Raw genomic sequence first — 21,071 nt, 5'->3', positions numbered from 1 at the left:
TTAATGTCCTTGTTCAGAAAAGACACTTAAAATGATGTACTGTACACACTCTTCTATATTATGTAAATTGAGAAAACAGTAGTAATTACTTCAAACAGGCAGTCCAGCATTTTCCTTTGCTGGCACTGAAGGATCAGTTTTTTTTTTTAAAAATGGTTAAAAGGGGAAATCCCTTCCCCCCCCCCCCCCAACACAAAATGACTTTAGAGCATGCTTTCAAAAGCTGATGGTTAAAACAGGGAAAAGAGAAGTGGTGGGGGCATTGAAATAAAAGGATAAAAGGACGGTGGTAAAACCACACAGGAGGGGCTCCTCTCTAGCTCACTGATTTATTCTTGATCACTGAAGCCATAACATCATCGCAAGAAGCATGGCACACTTGAAACTTGCTCCAATTGGAACATTGTTGGACAAAATAATCTTGTGTCGACCTTTGAGGTCAAAGCTTTGCCTTCCCCTTCTAGAAAAGTAGGTATGGTAGATAGACTACTTTCCATAACCATGAGTTTAACTTTCAGTTCTATTCTAAGGTCGTAGATTTAGAGAGGGGTCCGTGTGCTGTAAAATGTGAGATAACCCACAGCCTGAATCCTTCACCCTGTAAGACTGCAGATCCCAAAAGCCATCCTCTGTGGGCCAACATACCTCTCTGTGCCTCTCTCTTGAGTAACATGGTACTGCAGCGGAGTCAGACGCTTCCTCAGCTCCTCCTGTGAGAAGACCACCTTATAGGTCTTTTTATCCCTACATGACCCTGAAAAACAAGGCAGGGATACGGGAAAAGGGAAAACTGAGTGGAAGTCCCCAGGAGCTGCGCCGGCTGGGGGCCACCGTAGAGAGATAGCGCTGGACTGTCAACAAGCTCTGGCTGATGCTGCCTTCACATCAAACAGATGTCAAGCAACAGCTCGGCTTTTTTAAACATTCCAAATCCAGGCAGCATTCATTCCAAAGGCATTTAATTCTGCTTTTGATTCCAGGCAAGAATCACCACAGATTTGTTGAAAAAGGTTAAAAATTGGCACAAGAGATGACAAATTGTCAGGTCACTAAATTTGTGACTGAAATATGCTTCATGAGAAATCTGAATATGTAGTTTTATTCACATTTGTATTATTATTGTATTATGTACTGTGTGATAAATTATATATGCTATATATATATTATACATGCTTTATATATATTTGAATGTGTCCTTTCTTGCCTGGAAACTGAAAATGGGAACAACCACTCAGCTTGGTCAGTCAGGATGTGCAATAGCCAAAGCTTCTCTGAGATGCAAGGGCATTTCTCAAAACAAAGTATCACACAATATTACATTAGGCCCAACATAAAGAATTCTGCTGTTTATCTTACAGAGTCTTAAGTACCTTCATATACAAGCGTAATATTTGAATGCATCCTGTTGAATAATTTAGTAAGACGTATTATTCAGACGTTACAGTGAAATAAGGACAATATAATTAAACGGAGGATGTATTTTACAAACTGTAAACAAGCCATAGGTAAGGGGATTTTAATTGGGGTGTCTGTGGGACAAAATACAATTTGATATTTAACATTAAGCAATTATTAGGTCTGTATTATTCAGTTATAAAATGTTTAAAGTTTTATGGCACCCAATAGCTTCTGAGCATTGAAATGTTCCAGAATGTGTATCTAGTGGCAATGTTATCTTCTTTGAGTAACAAACATTCCAGTTTTCTTAGTATGATCCCAGCAAAGGTGCCGTTTTTATTTGAAAAAGTAGATACCCGCTGGAAAAGAATGGGAAATTTAAATTCCTTACTTCCACCTACAGCTGCATGAATACTTTAAACCCGAGTGTCTTTCAAAACTGTGTAAGGTAAGATGTGAGCAGCTGAAGCTGCTCCTAAATTCACATGTAAGAAACCAGAAAGCTTACTGTAAATGCTTTCTTTTGAATAGAAAACCTTAAAGAACATATTAGTCTGCTTTAAATGTCAAAAACAAGCACATGTCCAAATGGCATTCATAAAACTACAAACTAATTCCAATGCTGTTTTCCCTCATTGAGGATCTATTTCCTGCTCATTAACACTAACGTCAACCACAATACCCTGGAGAAGGCACTGGGAAGCAGCAGCAGGTTAACAAGATTAACACCGTTCGTATTTTGACCTCCATGTAACATTTATGTAATGGACAAAGGCGGGAATGTCCTTTACAAGAAGGTTACCACGATAGAATTGAAAAAAATTAAAAGGTATGTTTATTATCACTACTGTTCTTAACAATAGCCACACCATAAAAAGATAAGAAATATCTTTCTATCTTCATTCACAATTCTACACAAGCCCCTTCTGCAATCAAGTTTAACTGTAGTGAAATGTTTTTTTTTCTCTCCATTGCTTCACCCATTTAGTTAAGAAGGCACATCACTGTAAGAAGACAACGGATCTTAACATTTCAGATTTTGACCAATACAAATTTAAAGATTCACATTTTAAAACAAAACCACAATTGATTTAAAATGGAAATTGAAAATATTTAACCTTGCTTTATAATATACAATGATTTGGAAATTATGTATTGATCTTCTTAAGGAAAGAAAAAATAAAGTTTTTACTCATCACATGAAGGTTTGTACACTTCATAAGGCTGTACTAAATTAGTGCACATTATTTTACATTAATGGAACTATTTTTTCAGCAGTTGTGTAGTAATCTTAAGATTGTAAATAAGGGTTTGCCATTTAGTTGGTGTAGTTTTTTATATATATGTATTTATAAAATATACTGTATATTATGACTTATAACTTTTACATTTGTTGCAAAAATCTTAGAATTACATGTTTACAGATTTATAAAAAGAGAAAAACAACCATAAAAAACCTGTCAACACAATAGGTTAATGTTAATTATTTGTTAATGTCAACACAAATAAAAGTATTGAACACTTAATGTTTTATATTGAAGGAAACAGTCGCTTAATCTATATTAATATTATCATGTACTACAGTGAAAACTGAATTTTGGTTGCATATTAAGTAACTTCAATACATGTCACTTCCAGTTTATAATATTACTATAATAGAATGTTAACAATTTGAAATGACAGTTGCTGTTACACTGAGCAATCAACCTCAGAACCTTTACATTTTCACAAATTTAGTTCACATAGTTTTTCGAACATACTGTAGAGTAAGATATGAAAAAGGGCAGATTAATTCAAGTTTTTTTTCTTTTGCTACCAATAATTTTTAGTAACAAAAATGTTGCTTATTTGAAAGATGATATGAAGCAACACACCTAAAGACTCAGTAAAACTAAGACAAAAAAATCTATTGATTTTTAGTTAAAATACTACTAAAAATACACAAATCTACCCAATTCCCTTCCCATGTTTTTGTACTAGAGACCAATTGAATCAGAAACGGAAGACACTACTTGTTAAAGTCTTCAAAACAAGAATACTAGTTTCTCTTAAGACTCATTTCTTGCATGAATTATGATTTTTTACGGATTTCACAACTAAATACAGAATTTATATTTATGCTTAGCTAAGAGATAAATGTTTGTAAAAACACTACTTCAGCAAAAAAATGAAGATAAAAATAATTAAATCAGGAAAACACAACCGATAGTTAAGGTTCCAAATCCTTACATACCAATGTGAAAAAACTGATGAACATGTCATCTTAACTTTATTACTCATTTAAAACGCTTGCATTTGAAAGACTGTAAACACTTCTTCCACAGCAATGTGAATTTAGCACTGTGAGTTTTCAAAGTGGCAGATATTGGTATGAAGCTGAAGGGGGTTGCCTCTTTCACCTTACTCCCAAGTTTTCAAAGCCTTTTGTTCAAAAGCTTTTTTTCTCCCCAAGCACTGCCCCAGCTACCCTTAGGTAAGAAAAACATTTCATTTTCAAATTCTGTTGACAAAATGCCGTGTTCAAAATTTCTCTTTTGGTATGTAGTGCCATAATTGTAATACTTACAATTAGAAATAAACATTTCTGACAAAAATATTTTTGTTCCCAATGTATGAATGTGCTCAAATAAAAAGCCCAATTGTGCTTCTAATGTTCCAGGAGCACAGCTGTCCATCTGTATGTCATTTAGTTCAGGAGACGCAACTGCAGTTTTAAATTACATGGTATTGGATTGCAATTTCCTAAAATTGTGTACCTTTTCTGTTTTTAGTGTTTAGTGAACATTATTAGTGTTCATAAAAGTAACAAAGCACTAGATCTAAAGGTAAAACAAAAAAGAATGGCTTCACCAAAGATTATTTGGCTGTTGTTGTTTTAAAAAGTAGAACAATTCACCACTGTGCCTCACTTCTCACCAGAAATGTCAAGCATTCCCTGAAAAAAAAAATTGAAACCATGTGAATGAAGTAAATAATGAGGACATTAAAGCTCCTTTGGTGAATAAGCCCCATTGAAGGAGTCATTCCATTCCACAGGGTGAAAGTTACTTTTAATATGAAAACAATATTAAAGTGCACCATCTCATTTACAGGACTGCTGAGTTTTATTTAACAGGCTCCGTAAAAATGCTACTGCACTCCATTGTTCACCTCATTTTTCTTCAAAAGAGAGAAATGTTTAATTCCGGGTTTGTTTGTCTTTCAAGAATCACTAAAGCAGCATTCACACAAATTTTCCTGGAATGTGCCCCGTGTCATACCCTACAAATTATTTGATTTTGGTGCACTTTAAGGTCACCTTCCAAATTAGCAAAATTTTCCTACATCCTGGCTTTTCAACCTCAAATATAAATATTGTTTCCTAATTGTAAGCGAGGTTTGTTCTTTGTAACCTCCACCCCCCCCAACCTTGCTTATTTAAACTTGTCAAACTTCGTTTTTTTCCTTCTCTGTGTGCGCGGTTTTCCTGATCTAATAAGCCATTCAAAGTTGAGCTAACAGCAAGGGGAAATGTATGCATTACATAAATTACTCTGTTAACACTGCATTAGACAGTTTAGCTACAAATAGCTTTAGAATTAATCAAATCCTTCAAGGATGTTTTACACTATGTCCACCAATGCTCTTTTTAAATATACTGTATTTCTTCTTGCACATTTCTGAAACTACATTTCGCACAATATTACATTTTAATAAATGAAAATCATTAGCAAGGTATGAAAATCCTTTTTTGTGTCCCAACTGCGTGAACATAAAAAATCACAAATCTTAACCAGTAACTGGAAAAAACCTTTATTTATATATAGCAAGACTCAATTATTGTTATTGCATTATCCTCTGATCTTCATGTATTTATTTTGGAATGTTCTCTTTTAGTTAAAATACTGCATGCAATATTTTGAACTGGTATTTTAAAGTGGCAAATAATTGTAGATCATTTGACAGCTAAATGTTTGTAATATTATTTTGAAGAAATGGCACACAATAGGATTTTAATAATTCTACATGTTTGAAAACAAAGCAAGAACTTCAAAACAAACTACTGTATATGGTCTTTTTCTAAAAAAAAACAGAACACACTGTGAAGATCTTATACGTCCAAACAGAATTTAAATGTAAAACCACTGTGGATGAGAACAACCTCCTGTGAGAAAATAAAGAGAAAAACAAACACTATAGTGTTTATTAAAAATCACACACACGTGTACCTGCTCACATGTAGAAATACACAGATGCATACAGCAATGCAAATTATGTGCCACTACTATGCCATTACTTTATTAAGCTTCTTCTGTCACTATTTTTACTGCTCTAATAATAAAAAAACACAGTACTAGATTAGGTATCTGCAAATTGTATTCTTAGAATATTTCAGCTCATTAACTGAAATGATACCAAAATGATATGCTTCTGGGAATCTAAAATGCAAGTTCCTTCAGATGAAAAAAAGTGGTTATTAGTAACTATTATATCTAACATGCAGGTGGAACATAAGGCAAGCAGTGTACTTAATACTAGTAAAAGTGTATCCGCCTCCCCCCCCCCACTTAGAAAAGGCCAAAAAAGCAAAACACAGCAAAGCATAAATTGAGCTGTCACACTAGGGGTGATCTCCTGCAGAAAAACACAAAACCACAAGCAGCTGGAGACCTTATATCCTGTAGCACGGCTTTAAACTGGACTTTATAAAAGGTAAACAGGTACCTGCCTTCCTCATTAAAAGACCAATGATATTAGAACATAAATTTCCAAATAAAATGTTGACACTTCAGCACTATATTGCACTTTTATGCGTTTGAGTTTTTAATTAATACACACCTCTTAAAAATTACTGTGTAAAGATGTCCATATCAATTTCAGATCTGGGGGATGAAAAGCACAGCTAGTGCAAGAAATTGTCCCTGCACGTCCCAACAGACAAGAAAATAATCTACATTTTCACACACCGGAGATTGTATATTAGGCCAGCGCCATCTGCTGGGCATTGATAATGTTATTTCCTTTAAAAGTTTTCACATTTTAAAACAGAAATTTGACACTTCATTTCCCAGCCTTTGAGGAGAGATATCATGAGCTCATCAGTTTTGTGTTAAAAAAAAAACATTTTTGGGGATTTATAACTGACATTTTTCATAAGTGTCTTTATCCAGTGTTTGAGTAAAATGAACTATTTCCTTGTAATCCAACTATTACATTAAGACAATCAGGAGTAGCTACCTGAAACAAATACCAGTGTTTTCTGCGACATGATAGCTCAGAGCCACCACGTCTTTTTGAACAAGTGTTGAATCTTTAACAGGAAAGTGTAAAAACTATACTGAGCATCAAAAGAATCGAATCACCATATTATTTATTAGTATATATTTAAGAAATAAAGTACATGATACATTTTGAATATTGAATGAACATTTTTGGGGTTATTTTAATTAAAATTGCATAACCAGTAAATCACTTCATTAGTGTGGGAGCCTGGACACAGGCCATTGTTAATGTCAAATCAGGTAAACATCCAAATAACTTACCAAAAAAACAAGGCTCTATCATCAGTATGTTGGTGGCTAGACTAAATCAGCACATTGTCACTTGTCTTCTTCACTTGTGTTCACAGCTAGCCCTTTCTCACCTAGCAAGACATTACACCAAAACACACTGCACCAGCGAGAGGTCACGACTCAAAGCCCCTCGTCAAGATTGACATTTCATCATGCTTCATCTTTGTGACGACTACCTGTTCCACTCTATCAGAAATGCCAGATTACAATTATCCTGGCACTAGCAACTAAGGAAGCACCAAGATAAACTGCAACATTTTTTCTTCCCAGACAACCACAGGACCCCAGTGCTCACCAATATTAATCGATGCAACAGAATGAGGTGGTGTGAAAAACACCTCAGGTGGACTCAACCAACAATAGAGCCACGTATGCATTAGTAATGAATCAGTGTTTAATATAGACCACCCTGATGGATGTCAGCAAATGTGGCATAGATGTGGAGAACAATATGCCAACTGTTCTGGACAACAGACCAATCAATGGGGAGGTCAAGTGTGAGGGACTGGGCAGGAGTGTCTAGCTGATACACTCTCTACTTGTACTGACTGATATTAACCTGACTTCACAGCACTACTCTGATCAAGAACTGGGACTTTGCTGGCTGTCCTTCCTGCGGGCTCAACCTGATGTAGTAACATTCCAGCAGGACCACATATATCGTTTTGCTGTTCTTGCTGCTCTTACAAGGGCTTTCGTGTAATAACCAGGATTGCCCTATTCAGCATACTTGAGAGCTACTGAATATCTGTAAAATTAGAAGGGATAACATATGGCATCTAGGGCTCTGAACAGTCATATGCTTATCCAGGACCTCTGAGAGGAATGGGACAGAATCCCTCAATCTAGCATCTGCAACTGGGTCAAAGCATCTGTCACAGATGTACAGCTTGAATTGCTTCCAATAGTGGATACACAGGCTACTAGTCTGTAACTTTCACAGTAGACCCCCTGTTCATGACAGATGTTACTCGACATACCTAATGCATATCCATTTAATAGAATGTCAGTGCATCTGCCACAACAAAGACAGTTGCAGTTGTAATGTCATTTTTGATGCTCAGTATATTTTAAAAACTCAAACTTAATAGCATATTCACTTAGGAAACAACCGCTAACAAGTTCAGTATCTTTTAAATTAAAATAAGACTACTGTGATTGAAAATCTATCCTTTCCTTTCTACCTTGGGACATGATAGAGCCAACTCTTCTCTACCTGAAGTAGCCTGTGAGGAGACAACTTGGAATCAGCCACAGGTGTACTACAGTACTGTATATCCCTTACTGTGCATGAGTTCTCAGAACGCGGAGTAGCCTTGTTTTTCTGCAGCAGAGCGTTCACCCTTTAGCCTGTGTGTTAGGGCTCATGTTCGCAAAACACGTCAAACAGCACCCAGTCAACCTGAGGGGAGGCCACAGGGCCGCAGGGCCACAGGCTGGCTCTTAGTCACAAGGTGCAGCAGACTGAATGCGGACATCACTGCGGTATTTCCACCAAGAAAACCTGAGGCAACAGGGCTTTGGAGCTACAAGTGGGAAGAAGAAAAAATGAAGAGAAAAAATAAAACATTTTTGCCAGCGCTGTTTTCTTGCATTGAATACAACACAATGTAGTTTGCATTTACTGTACATATCATTAACGAGGAAATAAGCATTTAAAAAATAGAAAAGGTTTTCTTCTGCAATAATGATTTCTAAAACAAAATTAACCTCCATTCAAAAAAGGAAAATGATTGCAAAATGATCTTGGTTCCAAAATTATTTGTGATTATGCAGTACAGATTAGACTAGGGCTGGGCGATAATTCGATAACGATAATTATCGCGATATAATTTTCCTCGATATAATTTTAACAAAAGTTCGATAAATGTTCGATATATACGTTTATGCTTTGCGCATGATATGCGTGTGTGCGTGCGTGTCGCAGACCGGGCAGCTAACGGGGTTGTTTACCCACACGGTGGTGGCTGACAGGATTGTAGTTAGAGTGGAGAAATGAGCGACACTGAAGCAAATGTAGTGCTGTCAACGACCAGCTCGAAGGACGATGACATCGCCAACAGAAAAGGTCATTCAACTTCGGTAATTTGGAGATATTTTGGCTTTTTACGATCAGACATAAAACAGAGCACTTTAAACTTTGCAGTCTGTCTGAGCTATCTTCTATGTGTGTTTTATCACACTGCAGTATTTAATTTTTCTATTAAGATATTTATTTTGTAAATTTTACTCATGTATATTTTGACATAAAAAGACTTGAATACTCTCTACCTCAGATTTGTTTAATGTTTCTGCTGTTTGGCAAGTGTTTGTTGTGTTCTTAAAACAAAGAGTTGTTTAATTTACCAATTAACTGTCTGGTTTCTTCAACTTTCACTCAGGAGAAAAAAATCTGCCTTTAAACTTGAAAGAAATAATGATTTGACATTTATCGTGATAATTATCGATATCGACCGATATGAAAATTTTTATCGTGATAATGTTTTTGGCCATATCGCCCAGCCCTAGATTAGACCATCAACATGAAAGCGATAACTTTTAGTGGAATTAGTAAACAGACATATAGAAAGTACAGTTTTCTCTTATGCACATACTACTTACGTCACCTGATTGATTCATACTGTAAATACTCCAATGAAGGAGCATGCGCTGTCTCCCTTAGCTCTCCCTTTTGCTCTTCAGGGTGCCACTGAACATATCTCATTTTAAAGTTGACATCACAATTTAGTTTAGGCATGATTTTAAAAATATCCCCTCAAAACACAAAACTCCCATTGTTTTATGTGTTTAGAAACTGATTAAAATTATCCCCATGTGAAACTTCTCTGTTATCATGGCCCATGTCAGCTGACCTTGAACTGCATGTACAGTACCGGGTCATGGGTGCAGTGGTGCAATCTGTTCAAACATACCGCATACCAGTCAATCAACCAAATCAGATAATTGGAGCATCATCTCAATGTCCAATGATCTGTACCTACAACAAACTCTTAGGTAAGGTAACTCTTAAGCATAGCAAAGAAATGGTCTTTCAGCTTCTCATAGCAATGAGTCTGTTTTAATTTAATATCCATTCAGTGGTGAGATTCTTTTATTTTAATGTATTGCCCAATACCTGAAACTAGGGCAATACAGCATTTTCAGAGATTTACACCTTTGGCAAGATAAAAGGCAATACATCTGACAGTGAACACAAAAAACATTTATCAAATACAATACTAGACCATTTTTCATCTGTTCAATGATCTATGCATTTTAATAGGTATAAACTAATAAATTGACTTTTCAACCTGTTTTAACATACATAGAATAAACAATCAATTGGTGAAATATGGACAAATAAAATTCAACAATACATGACAAGATTCGTAAATCACTTCAAATTACATTTTCCCCCATAATTCAAACAAATGGAGGTTTGTTAGCCTGGAACTCAATATTATTATTAAATAATATATAACTATATAATAATTACAGTATATAATAATAATAATAATAATAATAAGCTTGAAAATTGCAGGAAGTCCTTTGTTTTAGGAGGTCATCTCATTCACACGACTAATGATAATGAAGAATTACACTAAAACATAATGCTTCTGGTCAACATTCAGGCAGGAGGAACAAGATGCAGGCATGCCCGATCTCAAAACCCCCTTTAATCATAAAAGGATGCACTAGTACACAAGTGCGCACTAGAATTTAACCATTATTTCATACTGCTATAAGAAGCAATAGTGATTTCACAGTTTTTTTTCTTGGTGATGTACAGTATAATACTGAGGCAAACATGTCAGCAAAAGTAAACAATGTATTGATTTCAATTTCATACTGTGGTTATTTGTCATATGAAAATAATGGTGTCCAGTGAAACAAGGTGTTACCTAGGTAAGCTGCAGTCTTACTCAGTCCTCGCACCTCAGTCTTAAAGGTCTTCCTATTCTGTCTCACCAAGTTCAGAAGCACCAGGCAGCCGATGCGCCTGACGATCGCAGCCATCTGGCCTGTACCAAGGCTTGAGACAGCCCCAGTGCTACAGGAAGAGAGGCAGCAATGTCACTCTGTAACCCAGTCGCACTACATGGTAGTACCCTGCTGTTTAGCAAGGCAGGAAATCTCAGTTTAAGGACCCCTGTATATTCAACAAAACCAGCTTACTGGAAGAAGAGCACTTTATTGGCCATATACAATTTCTTGCATTAGGAATTTGTCTTTTCACATACCCCAACTTGCTCTCCATGAGACACACAGACAGGGAGAGAAGCTTGGGGTCAGAGCGCTTGGTCGGCCATTTATACCACGCCCCTTCAGCAGTTGGGGTTAAGGGCCTTGCTCAGGGGCCCAACGGAGTAGGAGTAGGCCACGGGATTTGAACCGGCAACCTTGCAGCCACAGGCGCAGATCCTTAGCCACAGTGACACCGCTCCACCCTCCACCGACGCGAGACCTTGAAGCAGCACTGGATGCAAAATCCATCCAAAAGTAACATTATTTCCTGAGTAAAACCCATACGGTTCTACTGAAAAGCAGCATGTTGGACTGACTAAACAATTTAATACAAAATAAGTTCAAAATATGATCAGTAAGTTAAAAAATAAGTTCAATACCACAATCTTCCACAAGGTGGAAGATCAACAAATGTGCTAAAAGTGTACGAGAGGCAAATCCTCAAGCTGCCAGAAGCCCAATCCTTAAGAAGTACATTCCAGGGACTACTGTATTAATTTGTTCAAGTCCGCCAAATATTTGGAAGTAATTCAAGTAGGTAGCTGCGTCAGCATGCCTAGGCTGCAAAGGAACAAGAAAGGGTTTATTCCATGCTGAAAAGAGAAGAAAAACTCAATGTTTCGGCTGTGGAGCCTTCTTTTCAGCATGGAATAAACCTTTATTTGGAAGCAATGTCCAGCAGAAGAAATGTTTTTTCTATCATTCTTTTTATTCCAGGCCAGTTCTCTCTAGTGCACCTTATCCAGGCCTATGGTTAGAAAATCCTTTGATTTTCAAGTCACTTTAAAAAATTCAGTGTCGTGGGGAAGCCGGAGTCTATCCCAGCAAGTAATGGGCGCAAGGAGTGATACACCCTGGACATGATGCCAGTCCATCACAGAGCAGATACAAACAGACACACACACTCACACCAGGCCATTTTTTCCAGAAGCCAATTAACCTATCGGTATATCTGGACTGTGGGAGGAAACTGGAACACCCAGCAAAAGCCACACAAACGCAGAGAGAACATACAAACTTCACACAGATAGCAGCGCAGTTCTGGAATTGAACCCAGGGCCGCAGTGCTGTAAAGCAACAATGTTAACCACTGCACCACAGTGCTACCACCTGTGGAGCCATAAGATATTGGCTGGAATTAGCCTTACACCATATTAGAGAGCATAGTAAAGAAAACATTGCTCCTCAACTGTCAAGGTGCTACATTATAAAGGACAAACAGGCAGACATGCCAATACTGAGCATCAACTTGAAATGAATGAAAAAGCAATTGTGGAAATCCCTTAGATTTAATACATTTATGATACTTATTTATTTAGAATTTACTTGGAAATATACAAACAGATGTTAAAACAAAATTCATTTGATAAAAATATATATTTTACTTAATGTTTTATAAATGCACCCATTCCTTTGATTTTCAAATACTGTTAATGAATTTCACTTTAACAAAACGTGCATTTTCATTGCTACTAGATTTTCACCAAAAAGAAGGCAAAACTTTTTAACCCTGACTTGGTTCTGTACAATACTAATTGGACATCTTCACTCAAAAGTATTTTTCAGATATTTGGATAATCGTATGATTTATGATTCAATATACAAAGTTATCATACATTTTATATTTGATTATGTGCACAGGTATGTATTATATGGAACTTAATGTAATACTGTACTGAAATTAAGCAGCTTTTATATCGGATTTAAAGTTGTCCATTATAATTTTTCCCACCTTTCCTAAACTGTTTAATTGTAACCATTACCATTAAGTAAATGGCACAGAATATAGCATTTGACATTTCATCACAGTGCAAAACGTGTAAAATAAATTGAAAATTACTTATACTAGCACATTATCATAATTTTATGAAGTGTTCAGTTATTATCAGGGATATGCTGACTCTAAGAGTTTTTATTTATATTTCAGATTTTATAAACGTAACAATTTGCTACCAACCAATCGATATCAAACAAAACATTGAACCTAACAGCCTTCAAAGTGCAGAACTGCCAACTCCTTATTTAATTAAACATACTGCTCGTGAAACAGATAAAAAAGTAGGTTCTTGTTACAGGTCTTTATAAAGAGTATATTTAAAACACACTGCATTTTAGATTTTCCTTACCAGAATTCTTCCCTTTTGCTGTATACAAATCATGGATGTGGTGCCGAACGAACACGTATACATGATTAATCCTGTAAAATATTATTGCATTTCAGGTTGTGTTAAAATGCAAAGGTTAATCCTCCGCTTTAATGTTCTGGTATCTTCTTCTAAGTATTCTCCAGAATAAACAAATGTTATCCTCAAAAATTCTATTCACTGACAGAACATTTCCAGTATTTTAAGTATCTGGTGGAAGGAACCAAGGTTCAGCTAACCATTAATAGCACTGTCCTCCAAAAAACACGGACTAAATCAATTATGTCTACAAGAGACAAACATTCTGATGGGGAGAACTGTCAGCATTACTTGGCCTTGGTGGAGAAACTAAATGGCACCATGTATCATGATGCTGCACAAGGACAGACATTATAAATAACACTGTCAACTTCCTTTAGATAAGCAAGACTGCATCTCGGGGGCTGAGACCCGTAACCGGGAAATACAAGCCATTGTGCTGTACAACGTATTACCTTGCTGTGTTATTGAGACATGGACCTACAGAAGATTGTCTATCTACTGGATAAGCCTCAATTTAACACCATCATCACTCTCTTTACACAGAGTGCCCATATTTCAACAAAGCACACAGTGCTTTGTATTGATATCCAATGGTATGTCCCAGGATGTTAAAACCCCTAAGTGCAAGTGGACAGAAATGATATGCATAAATTAGATTAATTCAGATGACGCTTCTTCACAACCAAGACATGTTCCAAGACTAACCTTGGAACAACCTACTGTAAAAACGTGTATGTTTCTGCTCAGCTGTGCTTATTTTTACCTTCTGTTACACACCTGACTGATGCTTCCACAGCTACCAAAGGTGCTACTCTGACATTGCAAGGCCAGTAGACAATAAATTCATTAACTTTATTTTTCAGAAAGAAAAAACAACTTAAGAATTATTTTGATCTACAACAACAAAAAAGCTATTTTGTGTAAAACATTTCATATTTATATAACTGTTTAGAGCTCACCCCTTGCCTATTCTTTGTCTTCTCTGTAACCTGTATGCCTTATGTACTGTTTGGACTTTAATTCTCTTGGAAATTATACATTTGTTCATTCAACATGTTAAAAAATCAAAATAAAAGAGGATCTTACAGGACTGGATCTGATGGCTGGTCTGGTCAGTTATGAGCCAAGTTGTAAAAAAAACAATAAGAAATGTCAAACTGAATCAGCGCAGGCTAATAAAAAGCTTCAAAAAGTTATTTCTGTTTTTTTTAACATTTTTACATTTTTAAATAATCTAACCTCACATTTAAATTAAATATGAAGGAAATAGGTATATCTAGGCTTTTTTTCCCCATTTCTCCAATAAGGCCAACCAGCACAGAACTAAGCCCACCATTATAACACAAACATACTCCTAATCCTCCTAGAACACTCAGTCTGAATAATTAAACAACAAGATCATGTATCGCCAATGTAGTCCTGTTTGAGCAAAAGGGCTGCAAGAAACTGCTGTCATGGATCACTCAAAATCAAGTCTCAAGCAAATAAGAAATACTCAGAAAAATAAATACCACTTTTGCTTTAGATCATTATACTATCAATCCAGAAAATCAGCACTATGCAGTCTCTAAGGGATATAAATATAGCAATGAGTCATGGTATTCCACTCTGGTATAAACTGCGCAGTCTGATAAAAACTGCTGTTCACGTTCTGTAACTTCCAGTTATGCCAGACTGATAAACAGCATGTCCATAATGGCAGCACATCATTAACAGAAAGCTGACTCAGTGTGAAAGTTCATTTTCATATGCAATTATTCAGTTGACAACACATTTTGCTCTCTAAAGAGCGATGTTGAACTGTGATTACGAAGGAAAAAATTCATCCTCCCTCTCTACAAAAGTTGCTACTCTGACACAGCAAATCCATGAGGGTGGACAATAAAATTCATTAACTTTATTTCTCAGAAAGAAAAAGGGAACAGTACATAAGATTCATTTTGATCTACATCAACATGAACTATGCTAATCGGCAGTGTAATTAAGGACAAAACAGTATTCTTATCTGAAGGAAAAAAAACATTACCCTCATATACAGACTGTCCTATATACAGTACATCTTCTCCCTGGGTTATGCAAATTTGACTTTAAAACTCTCACATGGGTCCCATAATAAAAGCTGCTGGTAAGGAAAGCTGCACTTACATGTGTAAAGAGTAGTGTGGCGAGCTTCTTACCAGGTGAATAATATAAAGTAAAAGGTAATTCTAATCCTTTTACTGTACTGTATACTTTAAGCATATGTTTAAAATGGTATTTTGTTATAAGGGTTTACAAGTATAAAAGTTTTTTTCATTTATTGTTATTTCATTTCTCCTGCTTATATAAACAAGGGAAGTTTCCTTTCTTTCTCTCTCTATCCCGATGGACTGCTGGCTGCAGTTATATTCTCTCTCGCTATCTCCCACTCTGATCAGCACACGCACCTGTTGACCTTAAAGGACAATAAACCCTAGTGAGCCTGCAATCCTCCTCTCCTGTCCCTCCGTCTTCACTTCCTGACACAGCTAGGGAAAATAAAGGAGGATCATCATAATACAACGAATGTTAAATCTCTACATGTCTTCACACAACTGCCAAGAAAGGGTCACTTCCATCTATATTACCCTATAGTAAGATTTAAGTTACGTAAAGACTTGACTAACTAAACCCTTCTTTATTAAAGGTATTTAATTATATATATTAAACTCCCGTTGATAAAACTATAATAAAAAAATAATAAATCTAAAAACAGACAAGCATTTCCACACATTGATTCCTTCTATGAGCACTTTTAATACATGAAGGTTTTAGTAGTTAATTGGCTTGTGGATCTCCAACCAGCTATTTCTTGAAAGAACCCAGGGTATCAGCTGGCTAACAAGGCCAGGTAGTTGGTTCATCAGTCCCACAACCCACTGTTGTGGAGTCAAGAAGTGCCTCCTGTCTGAATTTTAAATGGACTGCCGCTGCATCTACTTTCCTCTAGTTCATGACTAAAGATTCAGTTCTATCAACCTGTCAGTGTGGGGCATTCCTTTGTGCTCAGCAGTGGATCCTCAAAACTGATTCATAAAAGAGCGTCCTCCTCACCCAGAACAAACACTTGCCATCCTGAACAGTGCAGAAGAGTCCGCAGCGCAGAAGGGACGTGATTGCAGTACTCAGTTTGTCAAAGGCACTGAGGAAGCCTGAAGGAGGTCTTCAAAATCAACAGTGAATCATAAAAATGAAAACTAAAGGAAAGTGCTTTTAAAACTGAGAACAGGATCCACAAAGCCAATACCATTGCTTCTTCCAAGACACAGCTGGTTGCATTGTTCTTATGCAACACCCTGAAGCTGTCTATATTAAATGTTATTTGCCAGTCCTGTGTTTGGTCTAAGCCATTGTGATTTTTTGAAGCTTCCACAGTGTTTTGATTATCCTCATTCTTTAACATACTATCCAAACGTGATCTTTCTGTTAAATATGACAGAATCTAGATCACCAACATATACCAGGAAGAACAGTGCTCCTATTACAGGTCCCTGAGGTACTCCACTTATTACATTAACTTAATTGAAACATTCATCCCATTTCTGTACTCTTTAGTTCCTGTCAATGAGTCCAATCTTAATCCAAGTACATTGTCGTGAAGGCTTACCACATGATATTTGATCATCTTCTTTGAGGAACTTTATCATAAGCCTTCTGAAAATGTAAATGTATCACATAATTTGCTCCACTTATATCAATTACCGTTGTTGCTTTTTAAAAGTACTCTAACAAGCTTAAGCAAAACCAAGGTTATCTAAATCCACACTGACAATCCCATAGAAAATCATTGCCAAATAGATTGGTTCATAATTATTTGGTATGTTTTGTTGCCCTTTTATGGTTTGGTGCTACAATAGCAATTTTCTAGTCAATGAATATTACCCCTGTCACAAGAGACCCCTGTTAATGGTCTATGAATAATATCCCACTTCCTAAAGTACAACTGGTAAAATAACACAGGGCCCACTAAGACAATCTGTTCAATGGGCTCAGCTGGTAACCAGTAACTACAGTAGTTGTTTTACCTCATTATAGGTTAGCTTATCTGGAATGCAAACCCACATACATACTGTCCCTCTAGGACCTGGACTGGATACTTGGTACACACATTCTACAGGGGATCTGTACTGACTTGGAACCTCTTATAGTATACCTCACTCACTCTAAGCAAGTTTAAAGGCAACTGTCCAGATCCAATAGAATGTGCTGATTCAAATGTCGAACACTATCTTTATTGCAAGATATTCAGTATGTTGGTGCAAGGCAACATTTTAGTCGGATTTTGACTCGTTCTTCAACACAAATATAAGCAAAAGCTTTGACCCAAACAGTTCAAATTTATCACATTTTGCTCAACACAAACTATTTTATTTCATAATAATTATTTTTCTTGGCATTCTAAAGATGTAACTAAACATAGTAATCTTGTATTATCATCCTACAGTATGTTTGCTATTCTGTACCTTATTTAGCAAGGACACTACCCATAATTTGAATTGATTCTGAGAATAAGTAATTCTGTGTGGTATATTAAGGTGATCAATAACATGGGATAGCAAATTCTATTTTGTAAAATCTTACTGAATGCTAAGTGACAGTGCTTAGCTTTCACAATACATACTGCAAATTGAAACTAATGGAGGAGTGCTGTTACAACATATTTCCACACTGCAGGCAAGATGAAAGGCTATTTTTTTTTTTAAAACTAATAATTTGGATTTGGGATTCCTGCTGGAATTTGTTTTTACACTGTTCTTACACTGGAAGATGTGGTGCCTGAAGCTGCCTGCCTACAGCTAATGAATGCATGTACTTAGATTATTCATTCTTGTTACTAAGTAACATATGAAGAGACAACGCTTAATAAGGACAGTGAAAATGAACTTCCTGGAAACAAACCAACCTCAGGCACTTAAAAGTAGAAACATACAGGTTAAGGCAGTTTTTAACAGAAGGGGAAACTCAGTTAGCTGTGGTAATTTTTTTAACTGTGTTTTCTGATTACCATTGTATGTTAATAAAAAACATAAGTTTCCAGTCATCTTAAAACCTCAAGTATTACAAATATAAATGAGTATAGTCTGTTATGTATCTTTTTTTTGCATCTTTACAGAGGGTATAATGCATAAAGTCATTCTGATTAGTTTCTAGAAATAATCCACCTCTCCCAGTATCTCTCAAAACCTTCCTACTGGAGTCTTAACTGAAAGGTTAATTTTTCCATTTCATAAAACTTTGGAACAATAACAATCCAGTTTTCTTTGGTCGGGGGGTCTCTTTGTAACCATTTATGTGTTATAGCTTTCTTACTTGCTGCCAAGAATACTTTTAGCAAGTATTTATCTCTAGCTGTGGCAATTAATGAAAGATAAGATGGTCTCTCTGCTCCTTTTCATACCAATTTAGTTTACCTCTGTCAGGACTGGTTTGAGATAATCTGGCAAAATCGTGCCAGCCGTAAAAGTAGGAACCACCTTTCACATCCTCCTTATAATACAGTAGGAGCCACCTTCAGCACTTTATGCACTGAAAATGATGTATGACTACAACCGTAAATGCAACAAAGCAGCTAGATTGTAAAATAGCTTTCCTTGCAAAACGGGGTACTTTTCACAGGACAGAAGCAAAGAATTAACTGAAGGCTCAAAAAAAGCTTCCAAATGCTACTAACCAAAATTGTAGAGATCCATTTTTGCACTACAGCATGAAGGAAAGTAGACCCCTATGATACGTAGTATCATATTTAGCTATGCTGTTATCCATATATCTTCTAACGGCTTCATCCAATTCAGTGTCACAGGGGAGCCAGATCCTATATTGGCAAGCAATGGGGCAAGGCTGGGTTCACTCTGGACAGGACGCCAGTCCATCGCACAGCAGACACACAGGCACTCACACAATCACACCAAAACTAATTTTCCCAGAAACCAGCTACCCTACCAGTATGTCTTTGGACTCTGAGAGGAAACCAGAGCATCTGGAGGAAACCCAGATGAACACAAGAAGAAAATACAAGCCCAGCACTGGTCCAGAACTGAACCGGTGTTGTGAGGCAGCAATATTAACCACTGCACCACTGTGCCACCCTCCATGCTGTAACGTTACTTAATATTATTTGTAGTACTTTCTTAAAATCACATTCTGTGTTACAGATTATGCTTGGAGGCAAACTCTTGTGTCTTGTGACTCCACATCAGATCATAACAGCAAAATATATTTGGGATTACAAGGCTGCTTGACTTCTGTGTTAAATCTAGTGTAACAGCCAAATTGTGTAATGTTATATCAGAAGCCTTCAGAGTTAACCATTACCATTTAGGGCTTTTAAGAACTTCAGAAAATACACTACAGATAAGGAAGACCAACTAAAAAAAGACTACGCGTTGTCGTTGTTTTTTCTTACAATAATTTAATCCTGTTTACATCCAAAATTCACACCAGTGCATTGGAGACAGCCTTTAAAACTTGCGGGTCATGTTTCTCGTTGCACAAACAAGAGACTTAATGGATTATCTTCTCACTGCTCTCTCCCAATTGCTCTCTGGGAAAATAAGACACTTCTTCGCTGTTCCGCTACTGTGGATTCGAGATGTGTAGATTGTGGTTAAAACATGGTGGGCAACTGTAGTGCGTTTGTTGGTTAAAAAAAAATACCTGCGTTAAGTGGTTTACTGTAGGAGAGCGCTCTTACTACACTTCCGAAGGTTTTTTTTATTAACGACTACAACTATATTATTCCAAACTGAGCAAGTCATGATATGTTATTTTGTTTTCGGCTGCAATGGTGCACAGCCGGGTTTGATACAGTGCTGGAAATGTTTACATTACGAGCCGGCAGTTTGAAACAGTGACAACTTCAGTAATGACTCAGTGGCGCTTGAGAGCTGTGTAAAAACATCTAAACATTCAGAAAGGTTACCCCAACATGATTCAGGCATTCGTCTCAAAGCGACTTAGTACGGAAATGTACTTGCAGGCGTTTGGGGCCGGTTTTTAAAAGTAGTCACTATGCAGTGCTGGCGAGAAAGCTCTAGAAGCACATTTATTTGCAAAACCCACTCCGAACTCTCGGTGGAGAGCGCTGTTATGTTTCGCTAGTCAGAAAATACAAAGTGCCGGTACCTACCTGCGACAAACTGCGCAGATAAAAAGACGGAGAAGGTAGCAATGAAAAATGGGTTAAGCTGAGCAGTTCCGCGTCGGCTCATGTAATGCCAGGGACGAAAAAATTCAACACGCCAGTGTACTCCTTAGGTAATAACAAGGGCATTCTGGGAAATTCCTCCGTGAAAGTCATCTCCAAATATGAGCAAGAGCAGGACCGGGCTGCGGGGCTGGGAGCTGCAGGGAGCACAGCAGGCAGATATCTGGCAGAGCAGCGGGCTAACTTTTTACAGAGTGATTTACTGGGATGGAGAAACTGTAACTAAAATGGCGTTTTTGTTGGGGGGATTGTTGTAAAGGGAGCTTTAAATGTGCATTAAGAAGAATTAAAGGTGGTTTTCTCTATGATGTTTTCACTTTTGTCCTCAATTACAATCGTGGACGACGAAACGTATTCGACGAAAGATAACGTCGTAACATAAATGCTGTTGTGTATAGTGGTACTGTAGAAGTGGTTTGTACGCCCCCTTTGAAATGATGGTGGGTGGTAAATATAATAATTAATAATAATATTATTATATTATTAATG

The 21,071-nt window shown here is 36.7% G+C and overlaps 1 protein-coding gene across 6 annotated transcripts in view; it reads right to left on the bottom strand.

Annotated features, from left to right (window-relative positions):
• The window catches only part of msrb3 (methionine sulfoxide reductase B3), a 44,750-nt gene extending 23,882 nt beyond the window's left edge, over positions 1 to 20,868 (bottom strand). Inside the window, exons 1-4 of one of the 6 annotated variants that reach the window (XM_088923362.1) lie at positions 20,505 to 20,600; positions 10,832 to 10,980; positions 8,353 to 8,476; positions 646 to 754 (exon numbers count right to left, since the gene is read on the bottom strand). In XM_088923362.1, coding sequence (XP_088779488.1) covers positions 646 to 754; positions 8,353 to 8,428 — 185 coding nt within the window. In that variant the 5' untranslated portion in view covers positions 8,429 to 8,476; positions 10,832 to 10,980; positions 20,505 to 20,600. Of the gene's footprint in view, positions 1 to 645; positions 755 to 8,352; positions 8,477 to 10,831; positions 10,981 to 15,786; positions 15,868 to 20,504 lie in introns of all 6 variants that reach the window. The other 5 variants (XM_088923359.1, XM_088923363.1, XM_088923361.1 and 2 more) reach the window with 5 other exon arrangements.
• Positions 20,869 to 21,071: the final 203 nt, after the last annotated feature.

Source organism: Atractosteus spatula, chromosome 8 (genome assembly GCF_055471065.1).
Source record: "Atractosteus spatula isolate fAtrSpa1 chromosome 8, fAtrSpa1.hap1, whole genome shotgun sequence".
Lineage (NCBI taxonomy): Eukaryota > Metazoa > Chordata > Actinopteri > Semionotiformes > Lepisosteidae > Atractosteus > Atractosteus spatula.
This window is presented reverse-complemented; position numbering and strand designations above follow the sequence as displayed.